Raw genomic sequence first — 24,543 nt, 5'->3', positions numbered from 1 at the left:
GTTTCTGGTGTGACTTTTATATATCACTCACTAGTCTGAGCATGTGCCCAAGAAGTTTTCGGGGTCTTAAACAGCATTTATTAAATAAAGGGAGTTGAATATATTGTCCTCCAACTTTTCAGCTTTGTGTAATCTGTGAATCTATTAAAAGATCCATGATAAATCAGAGATGAGACTTTCTTAGATGTCCACGGCAAGACATTTTGGTCATCTTCTTTTTTTTTCTTAACAATAACAAGGAATCTACAATCAATCACACCTAAATTCAAGTGTATATGTGCAGAAGGCAGAGCCAGAAGGACCAGTAATACCTATAGATAAGCCCAAGTTCAAATCAAGATATTGTCTCTTAATGTTAGATTCAACCTTTTCTGAGATTATAAGCAAACTTCTTTAAGCTTGACCCCTTCCCTGTAAATTAATAACCTCCATTCTATAAAGTTCCAACCAGAGTGATGCCAACATTTGGTATTCATAGAAAAAAAATTATTTACATTTCCCAGGGCAGACGACCCCACCAGTGTATCCTGGAGCCCCACCTCCCTAGAGCTCTGTCCCACTAGGGAAAGAGAGAGACAGGCTGGGAGTATGGATTGACCTTTCAACACCCATGTTCAGCAGGGAAGCAATTACAGAAGCCAGACCTTCCACCTTCTGTACCCCATAATGACCCTGGGTCCATATTCCCAGAGGGATAAAGAATAGGGAAGCTATCAGGGAAGGGAATGGGATATGGAGTTCTGGTGGTAGGAATTGTGTGGAATTGTAACACCCCACTTATCCTATGGTCTTGTCAGTGTTTCCATTTTATTTATTTATAAATAAAAATTAAAAAATAAAAGAAAAAAATAACTAAACTTGAGTCTGGCAAAAATTTCTGACTAATTTGCTGTTTTCCTCAATAGGACTATGATCTGAGTTCAAATCAGATGACAGCAAGCAAAGTTTGGACCAAGGAGCCTTATTCTTCTCTGTAGATGATCATCTAGCCTTTGACCTATATCCCTGAGAGAATACTTTAGAAATTTCTGAGACATCTAGAGTAATCTCACTGGTCTTAGATAATTTCCTTAACTTTTCTGGGCCTCTATTTCTTCATCTGTAAAGTACATTTAATGATCTCCAGTTTGCCAAGAGAACTAGAAATAATCATGAAAAGGACCTGGCAACTAACATAATACTTATTCACAAGAGCCTAAAACATGATGGATGCAGGTATAATAGTGATTCCTCATTTTTAAGAAAAACATTATTCTGTCAAAATGATTGCCATTCCTCGTGTTCCAAAGGGAGCTTGTAACAGGCATAGTGACAAGTAACTGGACGGTAACTTGGTCTGTTACCTCTGTAACATGCAAGTCTTTCCTTGTGGAATAATAAAAATATATGTAACATAGATGCATATGTATCCCCATAAATATGCAAACATACTTTAATATATCCATGTTAGTATGTCCATGTCCACGTAATACAGATGCTTTAATGTGTATGTATAGACAGATATTTTAAAAACATGTTTCTTCCTTAAGAAGAACACATAGAAATAACAAGTTTAGGGGATCTGGCGGTAGCGCAATGGGTGAAGCACAAGAACCAGCATAAGGATCCTGGTTCGAGCCCCCAGCTCCCCACCTGCAGGGGAGTCCCTTCACAGGAGGTTAAGCAGGTCTGCAGGTGTCTATCTTTCTCTCTCCCTCTCTGTCTTTCCTTCTTCTCTCCATTTCTCTCTGTCCTATCCAACAACAATGACATCAGTAACAACAATAATAATAACCACCACAACAATAAAACAACAAGGGCAAGAAAAGGGGGGAAAAGAATTAGCAAGTTTAAATTGTTTGCACATAATTCTTTGTCTCCAGTTATCCTGTGTTCTTTTGTGCTGGTAAAACAACATGTGCTTTAATTAGCAAATATCTGTAAATAATTTACTTGCCTTTCAAATACAGCAGAACAATGGGGTCAATTTTCACATACATTTACCCAGCATGCATTCTGGGTCTTCTGCCAGACTCTCCCATTGTTCGATAACTATATCAAGCTGTCCAAATCTTGCTGCTCTCCTTGCTGAAACATGGAGGTACAAGGCTAGAAGCTCAGTAACAACATCTCATTCGGCAAGAGCCCCAGAAGGCAAGCACATAGACTGTCCAGAGCAAGCTACAGCAAAAGTCTATGATCTCTAACCCTGGAGCTTTCTCTAAGGAATTTGGAAGTGTGCCAAGTACAAAGGGCATTGGAATAATGGCTATGGGATGCAAGGACACTCCAGTACTCCTCCTGTTTCTCCCCCACAGTATGAGACCTATGAATCACAGAATTTCATCTTGGCTCAGTAGGGTTAAAACTGGGCACAGCCTATGCAGTGCAAAGAAAGATGTTAAATCAAATGAGAATGACTGCTCCAAGACTGGAGGCACTATTATTTTGAATAAGATTGAAAAGGCCAGAAAAAGCAATTCAAAAACATTTCAATTATGTATTTCCCAGAACTACATCTTTGAGCAACTAATGCAAATGTTACCACCACAATAACCCTTCTCCCTACATAAAAGCATATAAAACAGGTTGAACAGCATATACTTTATAGATCATATGCATATTTTTGACTATTAATAAAAAATTCAGAATCTATGTGTGCTTTACTCTCCGAAGCAATACAGTAATTATGATTAAGGGACAGGCAGCACAAAAAGAGCCAATTTATCTTACTCGTGCTCAGGAATACTATTGTGTAGCTAAGCAACTAAAGACAAAATATGGTCTAATTAATTCACTCCTATGCTTATTTAAAAGACACAATTAGAACATTTTTATTTTCCAGCCTGCACAGTAGCTCAACATGCTTGCGGGTGTAGAAAGCAAAGCCTATTATTCTCAAAGACAAGAGTTTAATGTTTAGTGCCACTGATCAGGCTTGGAACTCAACTGTGGGGAAAAGGGAGGGTCTGTTTCACAGGTCTCGTGTGTCTGCAGTCCAGAGAAAGGAACGGTATGAGGAAGAGGAGACGTTTAAGCGGTCACACGTTGACCTGCAACATGTGACCTCTGCTCTGTTCTCACTGTGACACAGCGAGGGAGATGGGATTATGAACTTGGTCACGTGTGCGGACACCTACCACTGTGCATCTATTTATATAGTCATAGATTCTACAGAAAATTCATGCAATTAAACCGCCCATCCCAATCTGTGTGATAAATGTCAAATATCCATCTTTTAACACAGCTAACAGTGCCTCTGATTTTAAAAGCAGAATTAATTTACGCAAGTGTGTGCTGGAGATTGATGCCATTAGCATGATTCTAAAGCACCCTTTCAATAATGATCATCATCTGCATGCTTGAAATGCGTTGTCAATAGAAATCCTCACAGTCCAGAGTGTGGGCACACCCTCTGAAGACTAAGATCCAGGTTCTAAATCTCCAGCAGGCCAGCAAAGACCACTGTTTGGCCAGCAAAAATCTACCCTGTGCAAGGGCACAGGAGCAGATAATTTTCCAGACATGCAGGAATCTGTCACAGCATTTCTGAGAGGCAAATGAATCCTTAAGACAACAATCAATACATTTACATTTAGATTTCTTTAGAAGTTAAGCCAACGGGTAATCACTACAATATTATTCGGACTAGAAAATGGCAAATATCTAGCTACCCTGGCTATAAAAAAATGGCCAGCAAATGCATTTGTTTCCGGCAATTATAGACTGGATGTTGGTTAAAACTAGACTTTGATAAATGAGCTCAAGTCCTGTGTCTCTAGATGTTACTATGAACAACGGTATGCTTTATTAAAATTTAACAATGGAGTATTTACATGTGTGGACTCATGTACTGCATTAAAAGAGCATTTTTTTGTATGTGCCTGACATGCTAAACGTCAGAAGAGGCCTGTAGTTTTGAGTCACTGTCAAGCATGAAGCCCACACGAGGTGATCAGCCTCAAGACTATGTTGGCACTTAGGAAATACCAACCAACACTCAAGTAAGACGCAACTCTTCTCTCCGAAGGTCTGGTCTATTCACAGACTGCAACCCCAAACTCTGAGTTTTTATTGTGTGATAGTTAATGATTAGAAACATGCTTAAAGAAGTGGAGGGACTGGTTTTAGCCTGGTCATTCCCTCCCACGTATTCACTGGTTTCTTTGAGGGTTCTTAAGAAAAAAAAAATCGGGAGTCAGGTGGTGGCGCAGCGGGTTAAGCGCACGAGTCGCAAAGAGCAAGGACAGGCGTAAGGATCCCGGTTTGAGCCCCCGGCTCCCCACATGCAGGGGAGTCACTTCACAGGCAGTGAAGCAGGTCTGCAGGTGTCTGTCTTTCTCTACCCTTCTCTGACTTCCCTTCCTCTCTCCATTTCTCTCTGTCTTATCCAACAACAACGACATCAATGACCACAACAGTGTTAAACAACAAGGGCAACAAAAGGGAAAAATAAACAAATAAATATAAAAATTTAAAAATTCAAAAAAAAGAAAAAAATCCCTTCTGTGCTTTTTCATATTCTACTCATGGAGCAGAATATGAAAGGACTATGGGTTTTTTTAGAAGGTAAAGACAAAAGCTTGAGATGGGATGTGGAAATTTCCCTATCTAAGAATGAATAATAGACCCTCTGCCTAGAAAAAACTGGACCAATCTTAGAGAAAGCAGGCTGTGGGAGAGAAAGCATCTTAATTATTCATTCAATGAATACTTGCTGTATATGGTAGGGGACCCAAAGGTAAATTAGGTACAACTCTTTGTTGCTAAGAACAGCTCTATGGTGGGAAGTATGGAAAGAGGAGTGACAAGGCAAAGGGAAGACAGGCAGATATCATGTAAGGCCCAATATACAAAACACATGAGAAGTTAAAACCAACCACTGGAGTTTGGAGTATTGCACCAAATCTGGGTGGAGGGTGAGGGGAGATTTTCAGTTTAACTATACAGGGGTGGGGTAGAGACACAGACCTTTGGTGGCAGAAATGCCATTAATATATACTATAAAATAATAATAAAGATAATTCAACCCTTGGGGAGTCTCTGAGGATAACAGAGAGGTGTGTTGGTCTTTGCTTCTCACTATCTCTCAAATCACACTAAAAATTGGTTTAAAGATCCTTATAAACAAAAACAAAAGTTAACCTCTGGACTACAAATTCCCAGAGGGCAGAGATTGTCATTCAGGATGTCTTCTCAGAGCCTAGAACAGATTCTGGTACAAGCAGGGACTTGATAAATATGCTGAGTAAATGAGAGTCCAAAGGTGAAAATAGTCCTTACCGGCTTCCCGAAATATTATGAGAAACTACAAATAGTGGTCATAGTCAATCTACCCTTGAAAGAATACAGGAGATAAATAGTTTTTCTGTGACCAGAGTCTGTGAATCCAATAATAGACTATGAGCTCTTTGAAGACTGTTCTTTCCTACATAGTTAGCAGGCCCTCAACTAATGTCTGAGTAGTTGGATAAGTTCTTTCTCCAGAAACATACAGATAGTGAGCCTTCAATTGAACGCACATTGCATTTATTGTTAACACAGTCACCTATATGTTCTATTGTTTTTCCACATTTCAAAATGTTGCTCTCATCTCTGTATCAAGATTGACACACTTCTTGAGAAAAAAAGGGCCATATCACAAATTGTTTTTGCATCATCTCTGCACGAGCAGAGCACTGAGCCTATGACTGGCACCGAACACAGTCTTTGATGAACTCAAGATAGACGATACCAATATTGTCTGGATGTAGGATCTTAACCATACATAAGGTAACTTAGTACATATTCTACTGAGTCTTGAATTTCAGCCCTAGATTCAATGTTGAATTTGTGTATCTAAATGCTTTTTTTTTTTTTTTTTGTCTCCAGGGCTCAGTGGCTGCACCACGAATCCACTGCTCCTAGAAGCAGGGCAGGAGGTAAGAAAGACAACTGCAGACCTGCTTCACTGCCTGTGAAGCAACCCCCAGTAGGCAGGGAGCCAGGGGGTTGAACCAGGATCCTTATGCCAGTCCTTGCGCTTTGCGCCAAGTGCGCTTAACCCACTGCACTACACCCGACCCCCATCTAAATGCTTTTGACATGTTGATATTAAATTGTTTTATTACATAATGCTGAAACTTGCTTGGAACTCAAGAAAAAGGGAGAAAGGAATATAATCATGTTTCTTATTTCAAATCAACCTCATTTACTAGGGGTCAGCAAATCTTTTCTGTAAGGAGTTAAATGGCAAATATTTTTCATTATTTGAGCCATATGGTTATTGTCCCAACTATTCAATTCTGTCATTGTAGCCTGAGAACAGGGATAAAGAGATAAAGATTACGTAAACAAATGAGTATATGCTCCAATAAAACTTTATTTACAAAAACAGGCAGCTGCTCAGATTTGGCTGTCAGGCCTTATCTCACTGACACTTGTCCCAGTTCAATAAATTCTCTTCATATAATACATTGGTTTTAACTCTAGTTCTAAATGGCCTTCAAGCAGAGAGTAAAATATCCCTTGTCTTAGTTTAAGATGCTTGCTAGAAGCAAACAATAATAAATAACACATTCTTCATTCCCTGAGCTTGTGTAACTAAGTACTCTACTTATGGCCAGGCCCTTTACATTTTTACTAATTCTTTAGGCAAAATTGAGGTTTCTTTGAATCCATTTTGTAGATGAAGAAACTGAGGCTGTTAAGAATTGAAAAGTTAAATGAAATTATTCGAGACCAGTGAGATCATTCAAGAAGTTTCAGAAAGTGTTAAAACTTGGTTCACAGATACAGATCAGACTGTGGGAACATCCACAAAGAAGAGCAAGTCTGACCCAGCACCTCAAGATTTCCACATGTCTCTGCCTAATGCCAGATGTGACCAGATCAGGCAAACTTTAAGACAGTTCTGCTGAACCAGCTGACAGCATCCTTCAGAAGTAAAATGTAAATCCTTTAAGGACCCTCTTGTTTTAATAACAAGTAGACTCTACATATGGATGAGAGTCGGTCTGATGGTCTGATTTGGGGGCACTTGGATATATTCTCATGTTAACCCAAGCATCAATTTATTGATGATACTTTATTTAGGAAGGTCAATTCTAATAGTCTCAAACTTAGAACCATACTACTCATGGAAACTATATCTGGTAACTATTATTAAATACTCTACAATGCTCCGACCTCATTAATTCATTTAATTCTTAGAAGAAATTTGGAGGAGTCAGGCGGGTGGCGCAGTGGGTTAAGCGCACATGGTGCAGCGCAGGGACCAGCATAAGGATCCCGGTTCGAGCCCCCGGCTCCCCACCTGCAGGGGAGTCGCTTCACAGGCGGTGAAGCAGGTCTGCAGGTGTCTGTCTTTCTCTCCCCCTCTCTGTCTTCCCCTCCTCTCTCCATTGCTCTCTGTCCTAACAACCACAACATCAATAACAAAAGCAGTAACTACAACATCAATAAAAACAAGGGCAACAAAAGGGAAAATAAATAAATAAATTTTAAAAAATACTTTTAAAAAAAGAAGGAACTTGGGGAGTAGAATCTATATTTCCATCTTGAAGATGAGAAAACTGAAGCACAGAGAATTTAAAACTTGGGGGCCAGGTGATGGCGTATCCTGTTGAGTGCACACGTTACAATGCTCAAGGACCTGGGTTAGAACACCTCTCCCGACTCTGGCAGTGTGGAGGGGTGTTCTCCCTACTTCTCCCTCTTTATCTCCCTCTACCTTCAAGAGTCAAAAATCAAGAATTATTTTTGTATTTATTTATTTATTTTCCCTTTTGTTGCCCTTGTTGTTTAACACTGTTGTGGTTATTGATGTTGTTGTTGTTGGATAGGACAGAGAGAAATGGAGAGAGGAGGGGAAGACAGAGAGGGGGAGAGAAAGACAGACACCTGCAGACCTGCTTCACTACTTGTGAAGCGACTCCCCTGCAGGTGGGGAGCTGGGAGCTCGAACCAGGATTCTTACACCTATCCTTGCGCTTTGCGCCATGTGCGCTTAACCCGCTGCGTCACTGCCTGACTCCCAAAAATCGAGAATCTTTGACTGCCTCTATAAAAATAATAATTTTAAGAAATCAAAGAATTTATTTTAAAAAAGAGAATTTAAAACTTGCCCAAATTTACACAGAACAAAACTGCTTAAAATGTTTAAAAACCAGAATACTTTATCTCAATGCCAGAGGTTCTAGTTGAGTTTAATGTCATTATGAGTTCTAGAATAAACCCTTTTTAACCAGGGGGTAAGGCTGAAGAGTCAAACCACTTTCAGAAATCCTAGCTGGAGGGCAGGCAGTGGTGCACCTGGTTAAGTGCACATATTACAGAGTACAAGGACCTAGGTTCAAGTCCCTGACCCCACCTGCAGGGGAAAAGCTTCAAGAGTGGTGAAGCAGGGCTGCAGGTGTCTGTCTGTCTCTCTCCCTCTGTATCTCCCCCTCTCCTCTCAATTTCTCTGTTCTATCAGATAAAATAAATAAAGTTTAAAAAAAAAAGAAGAAGAAAGAAAAAGAAACCTAGTTATGCTGTTAGCATCCCAATGCCTAGGTGTGCCTATGGCCTCCTTGACATCACCAGTTTTCTCATCCATGTTCACAGTTGCAGGTAGTCAAAAAAAAAAAAAAAAATACCCTTCTCATAGAATCCAGATCATGGCTAGTCAGACTGAAATCCAAGTTAATATGCCCACCTCTGTTAAGAAGGTCTACTACTGCCAATAGATTAAGAACCTGGTAATTTGAAAATGAATGTAATCACAAGTAAGCCAGTAACAGAACCAATTACTGGCCTACTTTACCATTCCCTTCTTCTGCAAAGTTACTGCATGACTGTGGCAGTGGTGAGTAATGACTGAAGACATTTAACTCCCTAAGTATGGCCCTGTTATTCACTTTCATGGCAAGTTAAGACACTATTGTGACTATACAGACATAAAAATTATTGTGTTTATTGTTTATAAATTAAGATGATCTAATTTAATATCTAAAATAAAGACAACCACATCATGACTTCCCCATCTCTAGGGACTTACAGTTTTTCAAGGACAATTGCCTACATTATCCCTCTTGAAATTCACAGCATTTCAGTTACTCTCATCATGGTTCCCACTTTGTTGCTGAAGAAACTGAGGCTCAGAGTGCTTTTAACTGTTCAAGGTCAAACAAACAGTAAGTTGTAGAGTCAAGCTGTCACTGTGAAATGTTTTCCTTGAACACCAACTGTGTCTATGTAAGCATGCAAGCCACTACTGTTAAAGTCAATAATGCATTTTTACATGATTAGTAAGCTTGGTATGACTGCTACTGGGATATATTAATGGTTAGAATTAGATGAACTTTAGAAAATGAGTCTGCTATTTAAAAATTCGGTGACGTTTAAGGAAGTGGACTACTAATCGCAATTCTAAAATGTATAAGGAACTACCTACACTAATGCACATCTGTAGAATATAGCATGCTGCATTCAGTGGGAAAATAAACTAATCCAAAGCCTGAGAAGGCCTACGATCTGGCCTGGCAACTTTTGACAAGCTAGATGACTTGTCTAAGCCTCTGTCTGGTTCTGTAAAATGGGTGTGTACATTCCTCCCTTATCCAGCCTCAGACAGTTACTACAAGGAGAAATATTTTCCTAAAAAAAGGTTTTTACAGATCCTAACAAACCAGACAGGAACACTATTTCTGATCTTACACAAAGATAATTTTTCCTGCTTTTAGAACTGACGTCGTTACATTTCAAGAAATCATAAAAAGCCACAGTGCTTCTTTAAAGACAGAAAAAAAAAAAAAAAAGCATACCAAGTCCTGGCTGTCCCTTGGAAATGGATGCTGATGTCAGCTCAATCAGGAAATTATTAACCTCCATTTGGTTACTTAAAATAAACTGTACTGGCTGATTAAATGTGCTGAACATTTCTCCAAATAACAGTGCACACTACCAAGAAACCTTTCTCTTTCAGTTACACATGGCAAATGGCAAATACATCATTCCAGACTATTTAAAATCAATGCTAAAAATCATTTCACTGTATATAAACAAGTTAATGGAGTCAGTGAAAACAAAGCAAATTTCTTAATGAGAGGGCCCTGTTGCCCTCTCTAGGTGCTTGCAGTAAATGCTGGCTTCTGGAAGCTCTCCTGCAGAGGAGAGAGCTGCTGCTATTCTGCTAGTGAATGACTAACTGAGGCCAGGGGGAGAATGACATCACCAGGGTGGAAAACGGATCTGCCTTGAGAAACTTTCTACCTGCTTTCCATTTGTCATAATTATTTTGCACAACGCATTTGCATAATTTTGAGGCGTGTCATTATCTCAATTGAAAATTGTTTTAATATGGCTGAATAATTCACAATGACATCAGCCAAAGTCCTAATGAAATATACAAGTATAATCATACAGCTAATTACCAACCATGTTAGCATTAAAAAAACAAATCATGCATAATATTAGACGACGTATATGCAGCTAAGGATTATAAATAGAGTCATCTCCCTCCCCAAGCCCCCTAGAGTTTACCTTTAAATGGCAAGATTAATTTTCTCCGGTATGGATCATATAACAGTGACAAAATGCACAGATCATTATAATGGTTGGCTTTCAATGCCCTATAATGAGGATTTTTTTAATCGTCTTTTCGAAAATGTATCTATTCACTGTCAGCAGATGCAGACTTTGACTAGTATTGCTTTTTTACTCTGAAATCACAACTCCCTATTTAATTATACCAACAAAAACTAAAATCGGGATAGGTGGGGTCAGCTGGGGAGGGGTCTTTCAAAATATTCCTAGTTGAATTAAGAAAAATTAAGAAAAGAAAGGAAGACTGACCACAAAATACCCCCATAAAACACTGAATAATTTCCTTCTGGGTTTAGTCAGAAGTCTATTAAGCACCAGCTCTTTTCTGGATATTTAATCCTTCCCTTTTCCAGATCACAGGCCATGTTGAAGTAATAAATTTGAAAAGCAAATAATAAGAAATCAGGAGGGGGAAGGGGTGGGAAAGACAGCTGCGCAGGAAAGTTGGGTCGGAGGAGGGGGCAGAGCTAGACCTTGGGAAGGGGAAGAGCTCAACCTGTTGGTAGACAGAAGGATTTTTCAATCTTAAAAAAAAAATCTGTAAAATTACAGACAGACGTCGGGATCTAAGAATGCGATATAAGATCGTTTAAAACGCAAAGCTGACGAGGGAGAGAGGAGGGGGTGGGGGAAAAGAGGGTGGGAGGAAAAAGGGGGGAGAAGGGGTGGGGGCATGGGTGAGGGCGGGGGGGGGGAGGAGCGGAGGGGAGGGGCTTATTTCCGAAGAGGCAATTTCGTGGGCAAAGGTTTTGAGGAACTCTAGTAATTAGCCGGTTTAGACCACCGCTGGGTAACTCGATCCTAAGGAAAGGGAATGAACTGACCAAGCAAAAAGTCCAATCAACTCCAACAGACCCAGGAATTCTGGAAGAAGCTGGCAAGGAGCATTGAGCTCCAGGATGAGTTAAAGGGCTAATCATTCATTTCAAAAAAAAAAAAAAAAAAAATCCTTAAACACCTACCTCGAAAGCTCGAGAGTCTGGCGCAGAACTAGCTGCCCTCAAAAGTCTCACTTTGCTCACCCTGCTCCGTTTGAGCAACACAAAGCCTTTGCCAGGAGGCCGTGCACCCTGCTGCCCCGCCGCACCCCGGGCACTGTCTCCCCCAAATAGTACAGATCCCCCCACTCCCACCCCCACCCCCAGGTACCACCCGGCTGAGGGCGGTCAGCTGACGAGAGGAGCCCGCAGAACTGCGGTCACACTAGAAATGACAGAGCTGAAGGGAGGCGACCGGTGACAGCGGGAGCACCTCAGGGTGCCCCCCACCCCCGAGCACGCCGAGCCCCCCTGCGGGCATCCAGAAACGTGCTGTGGAGGTTCGATCCTCCCCTAACCTCCCCTGGGGCGCAGTCTGGGGACACAGGGCATCGGACTCGCCAGGCCAGTGGGCGAGCACACACCCCTCTGCCCTTCCTCCCACCCACCCTCCCCCTCTCCTGTCCTGTCCATCCCCAAAGATCAGGCTGGAAGGCGTCCACCTTGCGTGGAGTAATTGAAAACTAGAACATTAAATGGCTTGTTGGGGGTTGCGGGGGGGAGAAGAGGGGGTGGGGGCGAAAGATAGTTGTTAATGCTTAACGTGTTTGTGCCGGTTACACGACCGCTTTGAAATCCGCCCGGGCAGATCTGCAAGTTATTTGAATGTATTATTCCAGTACCTGTCATTTATCACTTTATTCAACACGTCTTTGCCAACTCAATAGCTTTTGATCTCACTCTGCCTCCATTTCGTAATTTCCGCCCTCTTAAACATATCAAATACTTACTTAAAAAAAAAAAAGTGAAGATCGAAACCCACCGAAAGAAATCCACCCAGCCACGACTGAGACAAACGCGAAGGTAGATTTTTCAAAGGGCAAATATATATATATATATACATATATATATATATGTATATGTATATATATAAACATGTGATGTACTAGCAGCAGAAGCATGAGAACGATCACACACACACACACACACACACACCCTTGAACAAAACCCTTCTCGAATAAGTTATTTGATCTTGACTAAAATCAGCAGTTGGATCCTCTTTGTAAAGCTGACAGCCAAACTCTGACAATAGCAAAACATTCGAGCCCCAGCTAGTGGCGCTACCCCTTTAAAAAAAAAAAAAAAAGAGTCGATTCTGCTCGCCTGCAGAAGTGAATACAGTATTTTCAAGCTTGCCCTGTAATAAGCATTACTAGTGGCGGGGGTGGGAGGGAGGATAATAAAGAAAGAAGAGAGGGAGACATAAGTTTACCACCTCGCCATGGTCGCTATTTCTGCCCTGGGGAGTGTCTTCTGGGAGGAAATAAAGTTTAGAGCTGGATAAAAGTTGCCGGCTGGTCCTCTCTTCCCACAACAGCTGGAGCTCCGCTATGCAAATCGGATCCTTTGGCGTACATCTTACAAAGAAAAAGTCGCCAAGGGACAAAATTCTTGGTTTGCCTTCAAGGTGGAATTGAAAAGCCTTGTAGAAAATGTAAGGTCCGTGTAAGCCACACGGTGAGCCGACCCACTGCAGGGGAAAAAAAAAAAAAAAAAAAGCACCAAATAAGTAATGTAGCCATCAAAACAGAAACATCTATTCCCAAGCATATTTACACAGAGACATATACACTCTTAATACAGAAGAGTCAACAGATACAACGCTGGATGAAAAAAAATAATAATAGAGATTATAAATTTTCTGCCTCCCTTATTAAAAAAAAAAAAACCTCAGCCCCCCCCCCACCCCCGCCACTTCTCCCTACCTCTCAGTCTGAGGCAGAAAAATTACATGATGTATGTATGATCAGTGCGGGGACATTTTTTTTTAAACAATAAAAATTATTTTGGGGGATGCAGAAGGTAAAAGTTTGGTGAAAAGTTTTGGGGGGTTGTGGGTGGGTGCAGAGGTGTGGGTGAGCTGGAGGCCTGGGGGGTGCCGGGGGGTGCCGGGATCGGAGGAGCGGAGGAGAGCGAAATACCTGGAGTGAGTTGGGCTCCATCTCGACGTTCTGAATTGATTGAACTCAACATTCTCTCCAAACTTGTTGGCTTGAATGGATTGCATCAGGTCCTGGCAGGGGAAAACATTCTCAGCCTTCAACCGGCGTCATGTCTCAATATAAAACTGAGCTCTTGCTTCCCCTTCGGCACCAAAATGATTGAAAATATGTCCTAATATTTCTCTGACGACTCAATTTTCAGCTCTTGTCAAAACTGTTTAGGTTTCCTTCCAAATGTGGATTGATCAAATTCATAATCGGAAGAAAGACTCCTTCCGATCTCGGCGGGAAGCTAATGGATCAAGGCAAAAAAAGATACGGAAAGCTTTGAAAAAATAAAATCTACCCTAAAACTGTGTGAAGATGAGCTCTCCCTCTTTCAAGCCTCTCTGGTCTAGGGGTGTCTTCTCATGAGATTTTTGGAAAGGAAAGGAGCTAGCGAGCTCAGCTGTGCATCTGACAGGACCTGCTTGTATATGTCTAATATAAAGAACATTTCCTGCAGAGATTCCGGGGCGCTGCTCCTCTTTCTAATGCTCCTTAGCAGATTTGCTGTTATTAGACATGTAGATTTGTTTGATAGTTAAATTACGCTTCCTCACTGCCATGTTTTCGAGAACTAATCTGTTAAATTATCTTTTGATGCCTATTTACATGGAAGGGAAAGTGGGTTATCGATTATATAAACATATAAATATTAATGCATTTGTTCGCTTCGCAAAAAACACTCAGCAAAAAAAAAAGAACAGAAAGACAAGTGAGCAGTGTACACATATCTCGAGATTTTGCAAACAATATTGAACGGACAGCGACTGCATTTAGGGACTGGAACAATAAACGATGCATGATAAATCAATAAATGCGAGCCGCGAGTCTGCTCGGAATATGAATTCGGGCTCCTGGTTCTGCGTGTGCATTCTTTAATTTTGAAGTATATACACTAGTACGTGTTTACAATGCTGATGGAAGCCAAGGGCGCTCTCAAATGATAATGTGTTTATATAACCCAGCGCTACAGGAATAATATATCGACTCTTACCCCACCCCCATCCCCTTCTCCGCCAAAAAAAGGGGGGAGGGGGAGCTTCCTCAATAATAGTTTGAAACTGAAAAAAAAATCCATTTGCAAACTAGTTAAATACAACCAGAAATTAAGCTGTTGAAAACCGGGAGCACGAACCGTAAGACAATAAAAGCTTTAAATGTGTATATTTATTGTTCTGAAGCCCTGGAGCATTGCAGGGTTTGCATGCACGGCTATTATGCAAACACAGAGAAACTTAAGAGGGACAGAACAAGGAACAGGCAGAGACAGCAAAGCCCTTGCTCGCTCCGACCCAGCTGCCTGTCCTCTGCCAGGCTAGATTGCATTTTCGCAGTGTTGATGTAAAATGGTGTACTCGCTCCCCACTCTCCCCCACCCACTTCCCCCTCTCTCCTCCCACTCCTTCCAACAACCACCACCCCCCCCCCTCGATTTTATTATATTGGCACCAATCTTTCCAAAGTAAGTCTGGCAGGCTAAAAAAGTAAACATGTACTATATGGGGAATAAGGTCTGTATAGTATGACAGTTGAAACTTGATCTGTGATAAAATTACAGGATGTTGAAATTACTAGTAAGCTATTTTTAACGCTTTCGCAACGTTTCACCTCTAGTCACAGCATCTAGTTGAAACAGGATTACTTTAATGAAAATTATATTCACATGGCTGAAGTTAATACACCCAAAATGCCTCATATTCAAAGACTTGGGGTGGAAAGACCCTCTGTGTGTATTTTTATGCTTTTTTTTTTCCATAACGTCTGCTGCAGTAAGAATTAGGGCACTTAACATTATCTAAACCACATTTTTGATTCAGAACATGGGGAAGTAATAAAAGGCAAGATCTATCTCGTTTCTATACACAGAGAGATAAACGAATGAAAATGGCAGGTCATCCAATTACAGTAAGTAATAAAAGCCTAAACCAAAGAACCAGTATTCTGAAAGATGTTGAAAACTATTTTAATAATTTACAGTAATATTATAACTCTGCACCATGTAGAACAATGTAGCAATTTTACAGTCTCCTATCTTTTGCATTAGCCAAATTATGACTTGCACATCACTCTTTAATTATCTTCCTTGAAATTTCATCTGATCTTTCTATTTTATAAACATGAGTTACAAAGAGAAATTACAGATCTCCTGTGCTTTCCCTCTTTAACTTTATGATGCATACTGCAGACATTTGATTAGAATAGCCCATTTTGTTCAGTTTTGCATATGAATAGACTTAACTGAAGGACATTTTGCATATATATATTTATATATATATTTAAACATACAAGAGGTGCCTAGGGCTTCAGTTAATCTATGTCATTTGTGTGTGTGTATATATTTATACATATATATCTTGCTGGAGAAATCTTATATTAGAAAACTTGAGTTGTAGTATTTTGACAAGATCATATTTGAGATCCACTCTGAGTCAGTTTCCTGTATGACCAATATAGCAGTAGTTATGCAGGAAATCTCAACAAAATGCCTGGGGGTATCCCTCAATTATATATTAAATCTCTCTCTTAAAAACACACAGCTCTTTTGGCGCTGTTAAGTCTTTAAGTGTCTATAAGGGACTTCAACTAATTAGAAATTCTGTTTCTAATGCTCTTGAAGGTACACACTGAACTAGGCTGCATGCTGTGTAATCTCCAGATAAGGTTTTTGAGATGTTAACAATTGCAAGGATCTAGGTCTGAACACTTTGAATATTTGCAGTCATGCTAAATTTCAAAACTGGATCCTCTCTTTATAACAGGCCCCCCCCAACATGCTGGAATATTAAATTTAAAATTCAATAATCAAATCTCAGATCCTATCGTGAATGATTTTCAAAATTATAAATCCCAAGGAGGTGTGTTTACAAAAACAAACAAACAAACAAAACCCAAACACACCCTTTATTTTGCCTCTTTAATATGACGCTTGATAGGAACCTGTAAATTATCTGTGTAGCAAATATCTATACAAAGAAAGTTTCAATTAAGATAAGGAGGTTGTATTGAAACAGTTCTTTGAAGTAATGTAGTTAATAGCCTGTTTGATTTCTGCTTGCGAGAGAGTAATAATGTGGATTCAAGGCTCCATCAATCACAGAGCAGATGTAAGACTTGAGACACCAACACCCAGGGGAATAGAGGCAAACTCCTGCAGTGCAGGGTCCCTGGGCTAATGTAAAGTAAATAGTCATAAACAGACTGAATGTTGTAAGAAGACAATCCATTCAGGACAGTTATAATCATTAAAGCAACTGCTTTATTCATCTTTATAAAAGGCGTGTAACTGGGATTCAGTGTGTATAAAAGAGGAGTAGGGACAAAAGTCAGTATATGTTGGTATAATCCACTCTTCCTGAGTTCTGTCTTCTATTAAGCACAAAAACCTATACCCACCCACACATCGCTATTCCTACCACTCTGCTAGTCACAAATACAGATGCTTGTTTTTTCCTTTATTTAAAAAACTAAGATATTAAAAATCATTCTCACACTACAAAGGGGAGGGGAGTATAGACACTTTTTTTTTTTTCAGAGTGTGAATCGTTTTATAAAGGATCAAGAGGATTAAGTTAGTTACAAAACCCAGCAGTGACATAATTAGGCAGCTTGGACTGTAATAAACACAGAACCATAACATAAAGTAACTAGTATGAAGAAAACCGACCATTTCAAAAATTCAAACCTCTCTACCCACCTCTGGGCCTCCCCGCCTCCAAATTGCAAAAGACAACTGAAGCATTTTTTGACCTTGGCTACAATAATACTTCATGTTTTAGCACTTTAGTCAGCATTTTATCTACTAATTGCTACACACTACCGCATGTGGCTCGAATCTGCCACTGCAGCTTTCTTTCATTGGTGAGAGAATTGCTTGATAAAGACTGACTGGGAATTCAACCTGGCTGTTTCCTTTCTGGCTCCCAATCCCCCCCACGCCTTTTGTTTTTTTAAATCCAGCTTGATGTCGTCAATTTACCCCCACCCCCACCCCAGAAAAATACCTCATGGATCAGAACAGTGAATGGATTTTCTGATCTCCTTCTACCGGTTAAACTCACACCAGTTTGGCGATCGGGAGGCAAAGGAGTGCAGGGGGCGGGGAGGAATGAATGGGGTGAAATCCATCGAGGATGGATACTGTCCTATTGGTGGACCTGATGCCAGGTGGTTCTGCTCAGATGCCCCTTAGCTGGTCCATTAGCTGTTTGAAAGTCTATGGGACTCCATACCCCTCACTCATCTAGTTCAGTCAAGAAGGCGTGTGTGTGTGTGTGTGTGTTGGGGGGGGGGGTGTTGAGGCTGGGGAGGGGGGTAGCAGGGAGTCTGCAAGCTGATTTGTGGATTGAAAAGTCGGCAGTGTCTGGGGGTCATTCACCGCCTTGTGCCTCCTGCTTGTAAGCATGGCGCCATCGTGAGCGGTGGGGGTGGTGGCGTTATTAATAAGGCGGCCTCCAGCCGAGCAGGCTCGCCAAGTCTCAGCGCAACAAGTCCATTGGTTTGGAGGATAAACCGGGTTACACGGGTCATTGCTTTCCAGGAGACCTCTAGTGGTCAAAGGTTGAGCTACATCTTAAAATTGGGGCTCCTGTTCGTGGCTCTTCCTTCTCCTTTAGTCAGGGATGGGATATATCTTCATTTCGGGGTCCAGACAGTTAAGGCTTGGGGATAGATGTGTCGTGGACTGGAGGCCAGAGTCAAGAAAGAAGCTAGGAACTAGGAGACAGGAATTCCCCACAAAGAGGTCATGTGGTGCTTTTTGTGGGCACTGGAGGCACCAAGTTCCTCTGCTTAGCAAGGATGGAGACTTGTATCTTACCGTGATCTGCCTTCGGTGTCTGAGATTAATCGAGTATTCTCAGGGACGTTGTATTAAATCTGTCCAAACAATTTCCAATGACAGTAGCCGTGTGTTTGTTTGCTTCTGTATTACTATTTGTAAATTAAAGCCATATTCCACTTCCTTACCCTAATCACAAATATATCCAAATACCCTTTAATTTTAACAACTGATTGAAGTCAAGTGTCCTTGAAATGTATAGGTTATTTTGTTTGAACATTAAGCTGTTTTCTTTTTTTTTAAGTTTGACATATTTTTTAAATTACTTTTTTTGTTACTGGGTAGTGACAGAGAGAAATTGAGAGGAGAGAGAGAAAAATAGGAAAAGAAACACCCGCTCATCCCTGTTTCACCACTCGTGAAGCTTTTCCCCTGCAGGTGGGGACTCAGGACTTGAACTTGGGTCCTTAAACATTGTACTGTGTGTGTGCTTAACCAGGTGTGCCACCACCTGCCCCAGCAATTTTCTTTCCTTTAAAAAAATGCCTGCACTGCAGTGATTATATATATGCATTTTTGACTAAATTGTGAACCTTGTCTTTCTGTCCAGAATGCCATACCATTCCATCTCAGATTACAAGGTCCTGGGGGAAGGATAGTGGTAACTTGCATGTTCCTTGTTCTTTTGACTCACTTGTAACTTACATATTAGAAAGAATTAAACCAAACTAACCCCCCCAAAGGGTGTTAATGTTAAAGGGATTGCTGCATACAACTTTTTATGTCATACTAAAAACATAGACCCCAGTCATCTTAAATTAGTAACAAATCTTGTCACACTGGATTTTTAAAAAAAAAGAAAATAGGAAAATGCATAGACACAGAACCTTGATTTCACTGGCAGACTCATATACCAGCTACTAAAAATCTCTTTGTGCAGTTTCAAATGGATAGTAATGATGCCTTTTTGTTAGTGATTTATACCTCAAAGTTATTTGACAATCATTAAGTAACTCATTACTTAGAAGCAGAGTGGAATGGTAGGTAAATCACTATACTGAAAGTCAAGGGGACCATTCTTCACTGATTTTTTTTGTGTCACTCTGTTGATGGATATACCTTTCTGCAGAACTTAGACTCTAATCCTGACTTTGTTGGAATTTCTCAGATAATTGTGTCAGAATTACACAAACCGGTCGTTTCTAGAGTGGCAACCCCTTATGCTAAGTCCTCGACCAAGCCCACAGAAATGCCAGTGAGCTCCTTGGCCGCTTCCACCTACATTTTGCCATGGCACAGACTGATAATTTTATGACTTGTTATTGCAGGTTGAAATATGTAAATGCAACTCACCAAGGGTGTAAAGAGATCTGAGTACTTCAGAAGGAAAATCCTACCAAAAAGAATAGTGAGCCTATTTCCACTCTCATCTTCAATAAACTTGAGCAAAATGAAACCAGGCAGGTTTTTTCCAAAAATAAAATGAAAGGTTGAGGTGAGTCTCACACTGAGCCCTGATAAACTCTCCAGACCTGATTGTTACATTTTAAGGAATTTTACAATTTATGAGATATATCTGTTACTAAATATGCAACTGTATAAACTTATAATTAAATCAATCATATTAAAAAACAAAGTCCATACATACTCAAACCCCCCCCCCTTTTTTTTTTTTTTTGCTTCCAGGGTTATTGCTGGGGATCGGTGCCTGCACTATGAATTCACTGCTCCTAGAGGCTATTTTCCCCCTTTTGTTGCCCTTGTTTATCATTCTTGTTGTTGTTGTTGTCATTGCTGTCATTGTTGTTGGATAGGACAGAAATAGAGAGAGTAGGGGAAGACAGAGAGGGGAGAGAGAAAGACAGATACCTGCAGACATGCTTCACCACCTGTGAAATGACCCCCCTATAGGTGGGGGGCCCAGGGCTCAAACCAGGATCCCTGTGCCATCCTTGAGCTTCACGCTATGTGTGCTTAATCCACTGCACCACCGCCCGACCCCCTCAAAACTCTTTTCTTTCAAACATAAATGTATTTTACTATCTGTACTTGATATATATATATCACAGAGGCTGAGAGGATAGTGAAAGAGAACACAGGACCAAAGTTTCCTTCTTCCATCTGGTAGGGCTGGGTGAGATATGGGTAGCACACATGGCAAAGACTTTTATATGGTTATAGTTGCACTATTATATAATTATATGCTGCTGACAACTCTTTCCAGCCCGTCTCCATTGATGTTATATTGATAGCTTGAAATTGGCTGTGATGGGAGTATTAAGACCACAGAACTCTGCACACCTTACAGATAAAGACTTGAGTTATTATTTTACTGCTGTTTAGACTTAAAAGAGTCATGGGTTATTTTAGGTGTCACCTCAGTCAAGCTTAGGTAAGGAGCCCAAATATTTGGTGAAGCTTAGTTCTAGATGTATCTGAAAAATATTGTGGCATGAGATTAGCATCCAAATTGGTAAGCCATAAAGCTAATTGTGTCCACTTCTGTGGGAGACCTCATCCAGTTAGTTGAAGGCTTAAAGAACAGAAAGGGCCAGCAAGGGGGAACTACTACTGAATAACTTGAACTTCTAGCCTTTGGTCTTGGGTTGAAATACTGACTCTTTATGGGTCTGGTCTATTGACTTTGTACTGAAACTTATCCCCTTGCCTCTCTTGGTTCTTAGGTCTTTGGACTTGGATTAAAACTACACATCAACTCTGATATATCTCTAAATTGATAACTGTAAATCTTGATACTGCCCAGTCTTCATAATTCACTTTAACCAACTATACATATGAAGACCTATACATATAATATTTACATATCCATACTCACATATGTTCTATCTCTCACTGATTCTGGTTCTTTGGTGAATCCTACCCAACATACAAACTAAATATGAAAACGCATTGTGACTAGTATAGAAAAGTTGAGGGGCTGGGTGGTAGCCCACCTGGTTGAGCACAGTGTTGCAATTCCCACGGATCTGGGTTCAAGCCCCTGGTCTCCACTTGTATAGAGAAAGCTTCAGGAGTGGTGAAGCAGAGCTGCAAGTGTCTCTCTGTCTCTCTCTCTCTCTCTCTATTTCCTCCTTCCCTCTCAATTTCTGGTTGTCTCTATCCAATAAATAAATAAATATAACAATAATAACAAAAAACAGTTTGCTTGCTTCTGTTTAAAAAAAGAAAAGTTAAAAAATATTTAAAAGTTACTACTTGACAGAGTAAAGAACTTGCTCATGCCACTGATGAAAGAAAGAGAATCTGGGATACAGCTTGGCTTTTGCACTTTTTTTTTTTTAACTCCTTAATATACTGATTGGCATTCAAGTCGGAACTATACTCATAATAATAGGTTAGATACAGAATCAGAAGTTCAGCAAGTAGTCAACTACCGTATTCTATGAGAATAAATGAGCTATATGATATAGACATGTAAGAATGCTATGTATTTCATTATTATGGGTACACTTGTGATACACTTTCTGTATACTAAATTTACAAAGATCACTGTATGTGTGGGTATCTGAAGGTAGATGTGCCGATATGTTTAGATATGTTTATGTGTAAAAACATAAGCAAAGAGACAAGCACACACATATGCTCTTTGGGGAGGAATCAGGAAAGGAATCAAATAATTAAAGAGCATACTTCTGTCTAAAGGTGGTCTTGAGCCTAGCATACAATTAAATTTCTTGTTTTCATTTATTTTTTTTCCTTTTTATTTTTATTCTCCTTCCTTCTTTCCTCCTTCCCTTCCTGTCTTTTTTTCTGTTTTGTTTTGATTTTGTTTTTTACCAGCTCTGCTCAGGTCTGATTTATGGTAGTAGTGGGGGTGGGGGGACTGAATGAAAGCTTCAAGCATGAGAGGCTCTTTGCATAATCATTATGTTATCCACTCCTCCCCCTTCCCTTTTTTCTTTTGCTACCAAGATTATCACTATGGTTCCAAACCTTCAGGATTCCTATGCGCCTTCTGGGTGCTCTCCTCCTCCTTCACCTCCTTCCTTCCTTCCTTCCTTCCTTCCTTCCTTCCTCCTCCTCTCCTCTACCACTCCCCCTCCGTTCCTCCTCATTTTTTAAAAATCTTTTTTTTTGTAATTTTTAAATATTTATTTATTTTCCCTTTTGTTGCCCTTGTTTTTTATTGTTGCTGTAGTTGTTATTGTTGATGCCGTTGTAAGATGGGACAGAGAGAAATGGAGAGAGGAGGGGAAGACAGAGAGGGGGAGAGAAAGACATCTGCAGACCTGCTTAACGGCCTGTGAAAGGACTCCCCTGCAGGTGGGGAGTCAGGGGCTCAAACAGGGATACTTACCCTGGTCCTTGAGCTTCCTGCCACTTGCGCTTAACCTGCTGCACTACAGATCCATCCATTGTGAAGCTTCTCCTGTGCAGATGTTCATATGTGGTGGCCTGGGGCTTGAATCTGGGTCCTCAGGCTTTGTCAAAGCATGTTCTATCAGTGAGTCATCTTCAGTTCTTCAACTCAGATTTCTTCAAGAGCTCACCCAATTAAGCACACATGTTACAATGTTCAATGGTGGGGCTCTCGGTCCTGAGAGAAAGCTTTATGAATGGGGAAGCAAGGCTGCAGGTATCTCTTTCTCTCTCCCTATTCCCTGTTCCTGTTCTCCCTTTCCTTCTTGATTTCTGTCTCTACCCAATAAATAACAAATAAATAATTCTTTAACAAGGATTAACCTACCACTGTTTTTTATACAGTGGACTAGCTAGGAATATGTTCTACATATGAAGAAACTAAAAACCACTAAGAGAACAGTATTTTGTGAGAGATAAAAATAATGTGAAATTCAGATGTCACCATCCTAAAATTCATTTCACTAAGACTCATGTATTTTCATTCATTCATAAATTGTCTATGACTTATTGCACTAAAATAACAGAGTGGAGTAGTGGTGATATGGCAATAGAATCGTAAAATCCTTACTGTCCAGTCTCAGTCTTTGTAGTAGAAGTTGCCTGTCCTAGAATATATAGGTAAATCCTGTGGCTGTAGACATGACCAAATAATCTTTTAAGTAGTACATATATTTTGGTCATGTGTCTCAGAAATGACTTTCTCAGTAAACAGAGAAAATGGAACATCCAGGGTTGTAAAATATTCAAATAATTTATTCAAGGCTGAGGAGAGTGTCAGTGGCATCCTAAAAATAAGAATGGAGGGTGAAATTCCCCACTCCTTGGATTGTGTTCTGATCACTGCATGACAGTGACTTTCTTCCTTACCGCTTCTCCTTAAGCACTGTCCAATTTTGTTGGGCACTGTTAAATATTTATTGAGTCTTCTCATCCAATATGGTTCAGTTACTGTGTGTGATAGGACCCTTCAGGATGAAAGGTGCTATATAAATAGAGGACTATTTTATGACTTGTTATTGCAGGTTGAAATATGTAAATGTCATAATTCACTGATGCCATATCAGTCCATCTATCTGGAAAGCAAGATTGCATTATGCTTCCCATTGGGTTTCGTATCATGTGCGTCCTTTTTATATATATAAAAAAGGACCCAATCAATTTTTTTAAAATGAGGAAACACCGTGCAATAAAAAAAAATTCCTTTAATGCGACACTTCAACTGAAAGTTTAATGACACAAAAGGCAGGCAATTCAAAGTTACAGTTCCCACAGCAACTGTAACTCTGCTATAGGACACATTCAGGCATAGATTTCACAGCATGCTCTACAATACAAAATACTCCACACTGAGCATGCAAGGGGGCAGAGTTATGGTTGCTATGGGTACCGTGACTTTGAATTTCCAGATTTTTTGAGAGTTTAAATTCTCAACCAGAACATCACATTAATAGTTCATTTTTTTTTTTTTTGCACTGAAAATAATAAAGGTTCTATCACTGTTTTCCAGTGTGAAACCCATCTCCAGCTCAGGCCACTGCTTTGTATAAATACTTAACCAATCATATTCACCAAACTTGCTCAAAATTAAACACATGATCTCAGCCCAGTGAGCATTTTAATTTGCAAATTTATATGTGATGATTTTCACTGGATTAACTAAATCTGCTCCCCTCTAAAAAAAAAAAAAAAACATCCACAAACTCAGGTTAGCTCTTTAATCATTCTAGGATGTGCTGTTATTCGTAGACTGAGAGGATATGATAATCATATTCATTGTGTATGGATGTGTGATGTATATATTTATAATTTATAC

The 24,543-nt window shown here is 40.1% G+C and overlaps 1 protein-coding gene across 1 annotated transcript in view; it reads right to left on the bottom strand.

Annotated features, from left to right (window-relative positions):
- The window catches only part of ARID5B (AT-rich interaction domain 5B), a 217,424-nt gene extending 203,517 nt beyond the window's left edge, over positions 1 to 13,907 (bottom strand). The window contains exons 1-2 of the mRNA XM_007517383.3: positions 13,505 to 13,907; positions 12,799 to 13,053 (exon numbers count right to left, since the gene is read on the bottom strand). Of these exons, the coding sequence (XP_007517445.2) occupies positions 12,799 to 13,053; positions 13,505 to 13,525 (276 nt within the window). The 5' untranslated portion in view covers positions 13,526 to 13,907. The remainder of the gene's footprint in view (positions 1 to 12,798; positions 13,054 to 13,504) is intronic.
- Positions 13,908 to 24,543: the final 10,636 nt, after the last annotated feature.

This window comes from Erinaceus europaeus, chromosome 1 (genome assembly GCF_950295315.1).
Source record: "Erinaceus europaeus chromosome 1, mEriEur2.1, whole genome shotgun sequence".
NCBI lineage: Eukaryota > Metazoa > Chordata > Mammalia > Eulipotyphla > Erinaceidae > Erinaceus > Erinaceus europaeus.
Note: the sequence above shows the minus strand (reverse complement) of the source record. Positions and strands in the feature narration are given on the sequence as shown.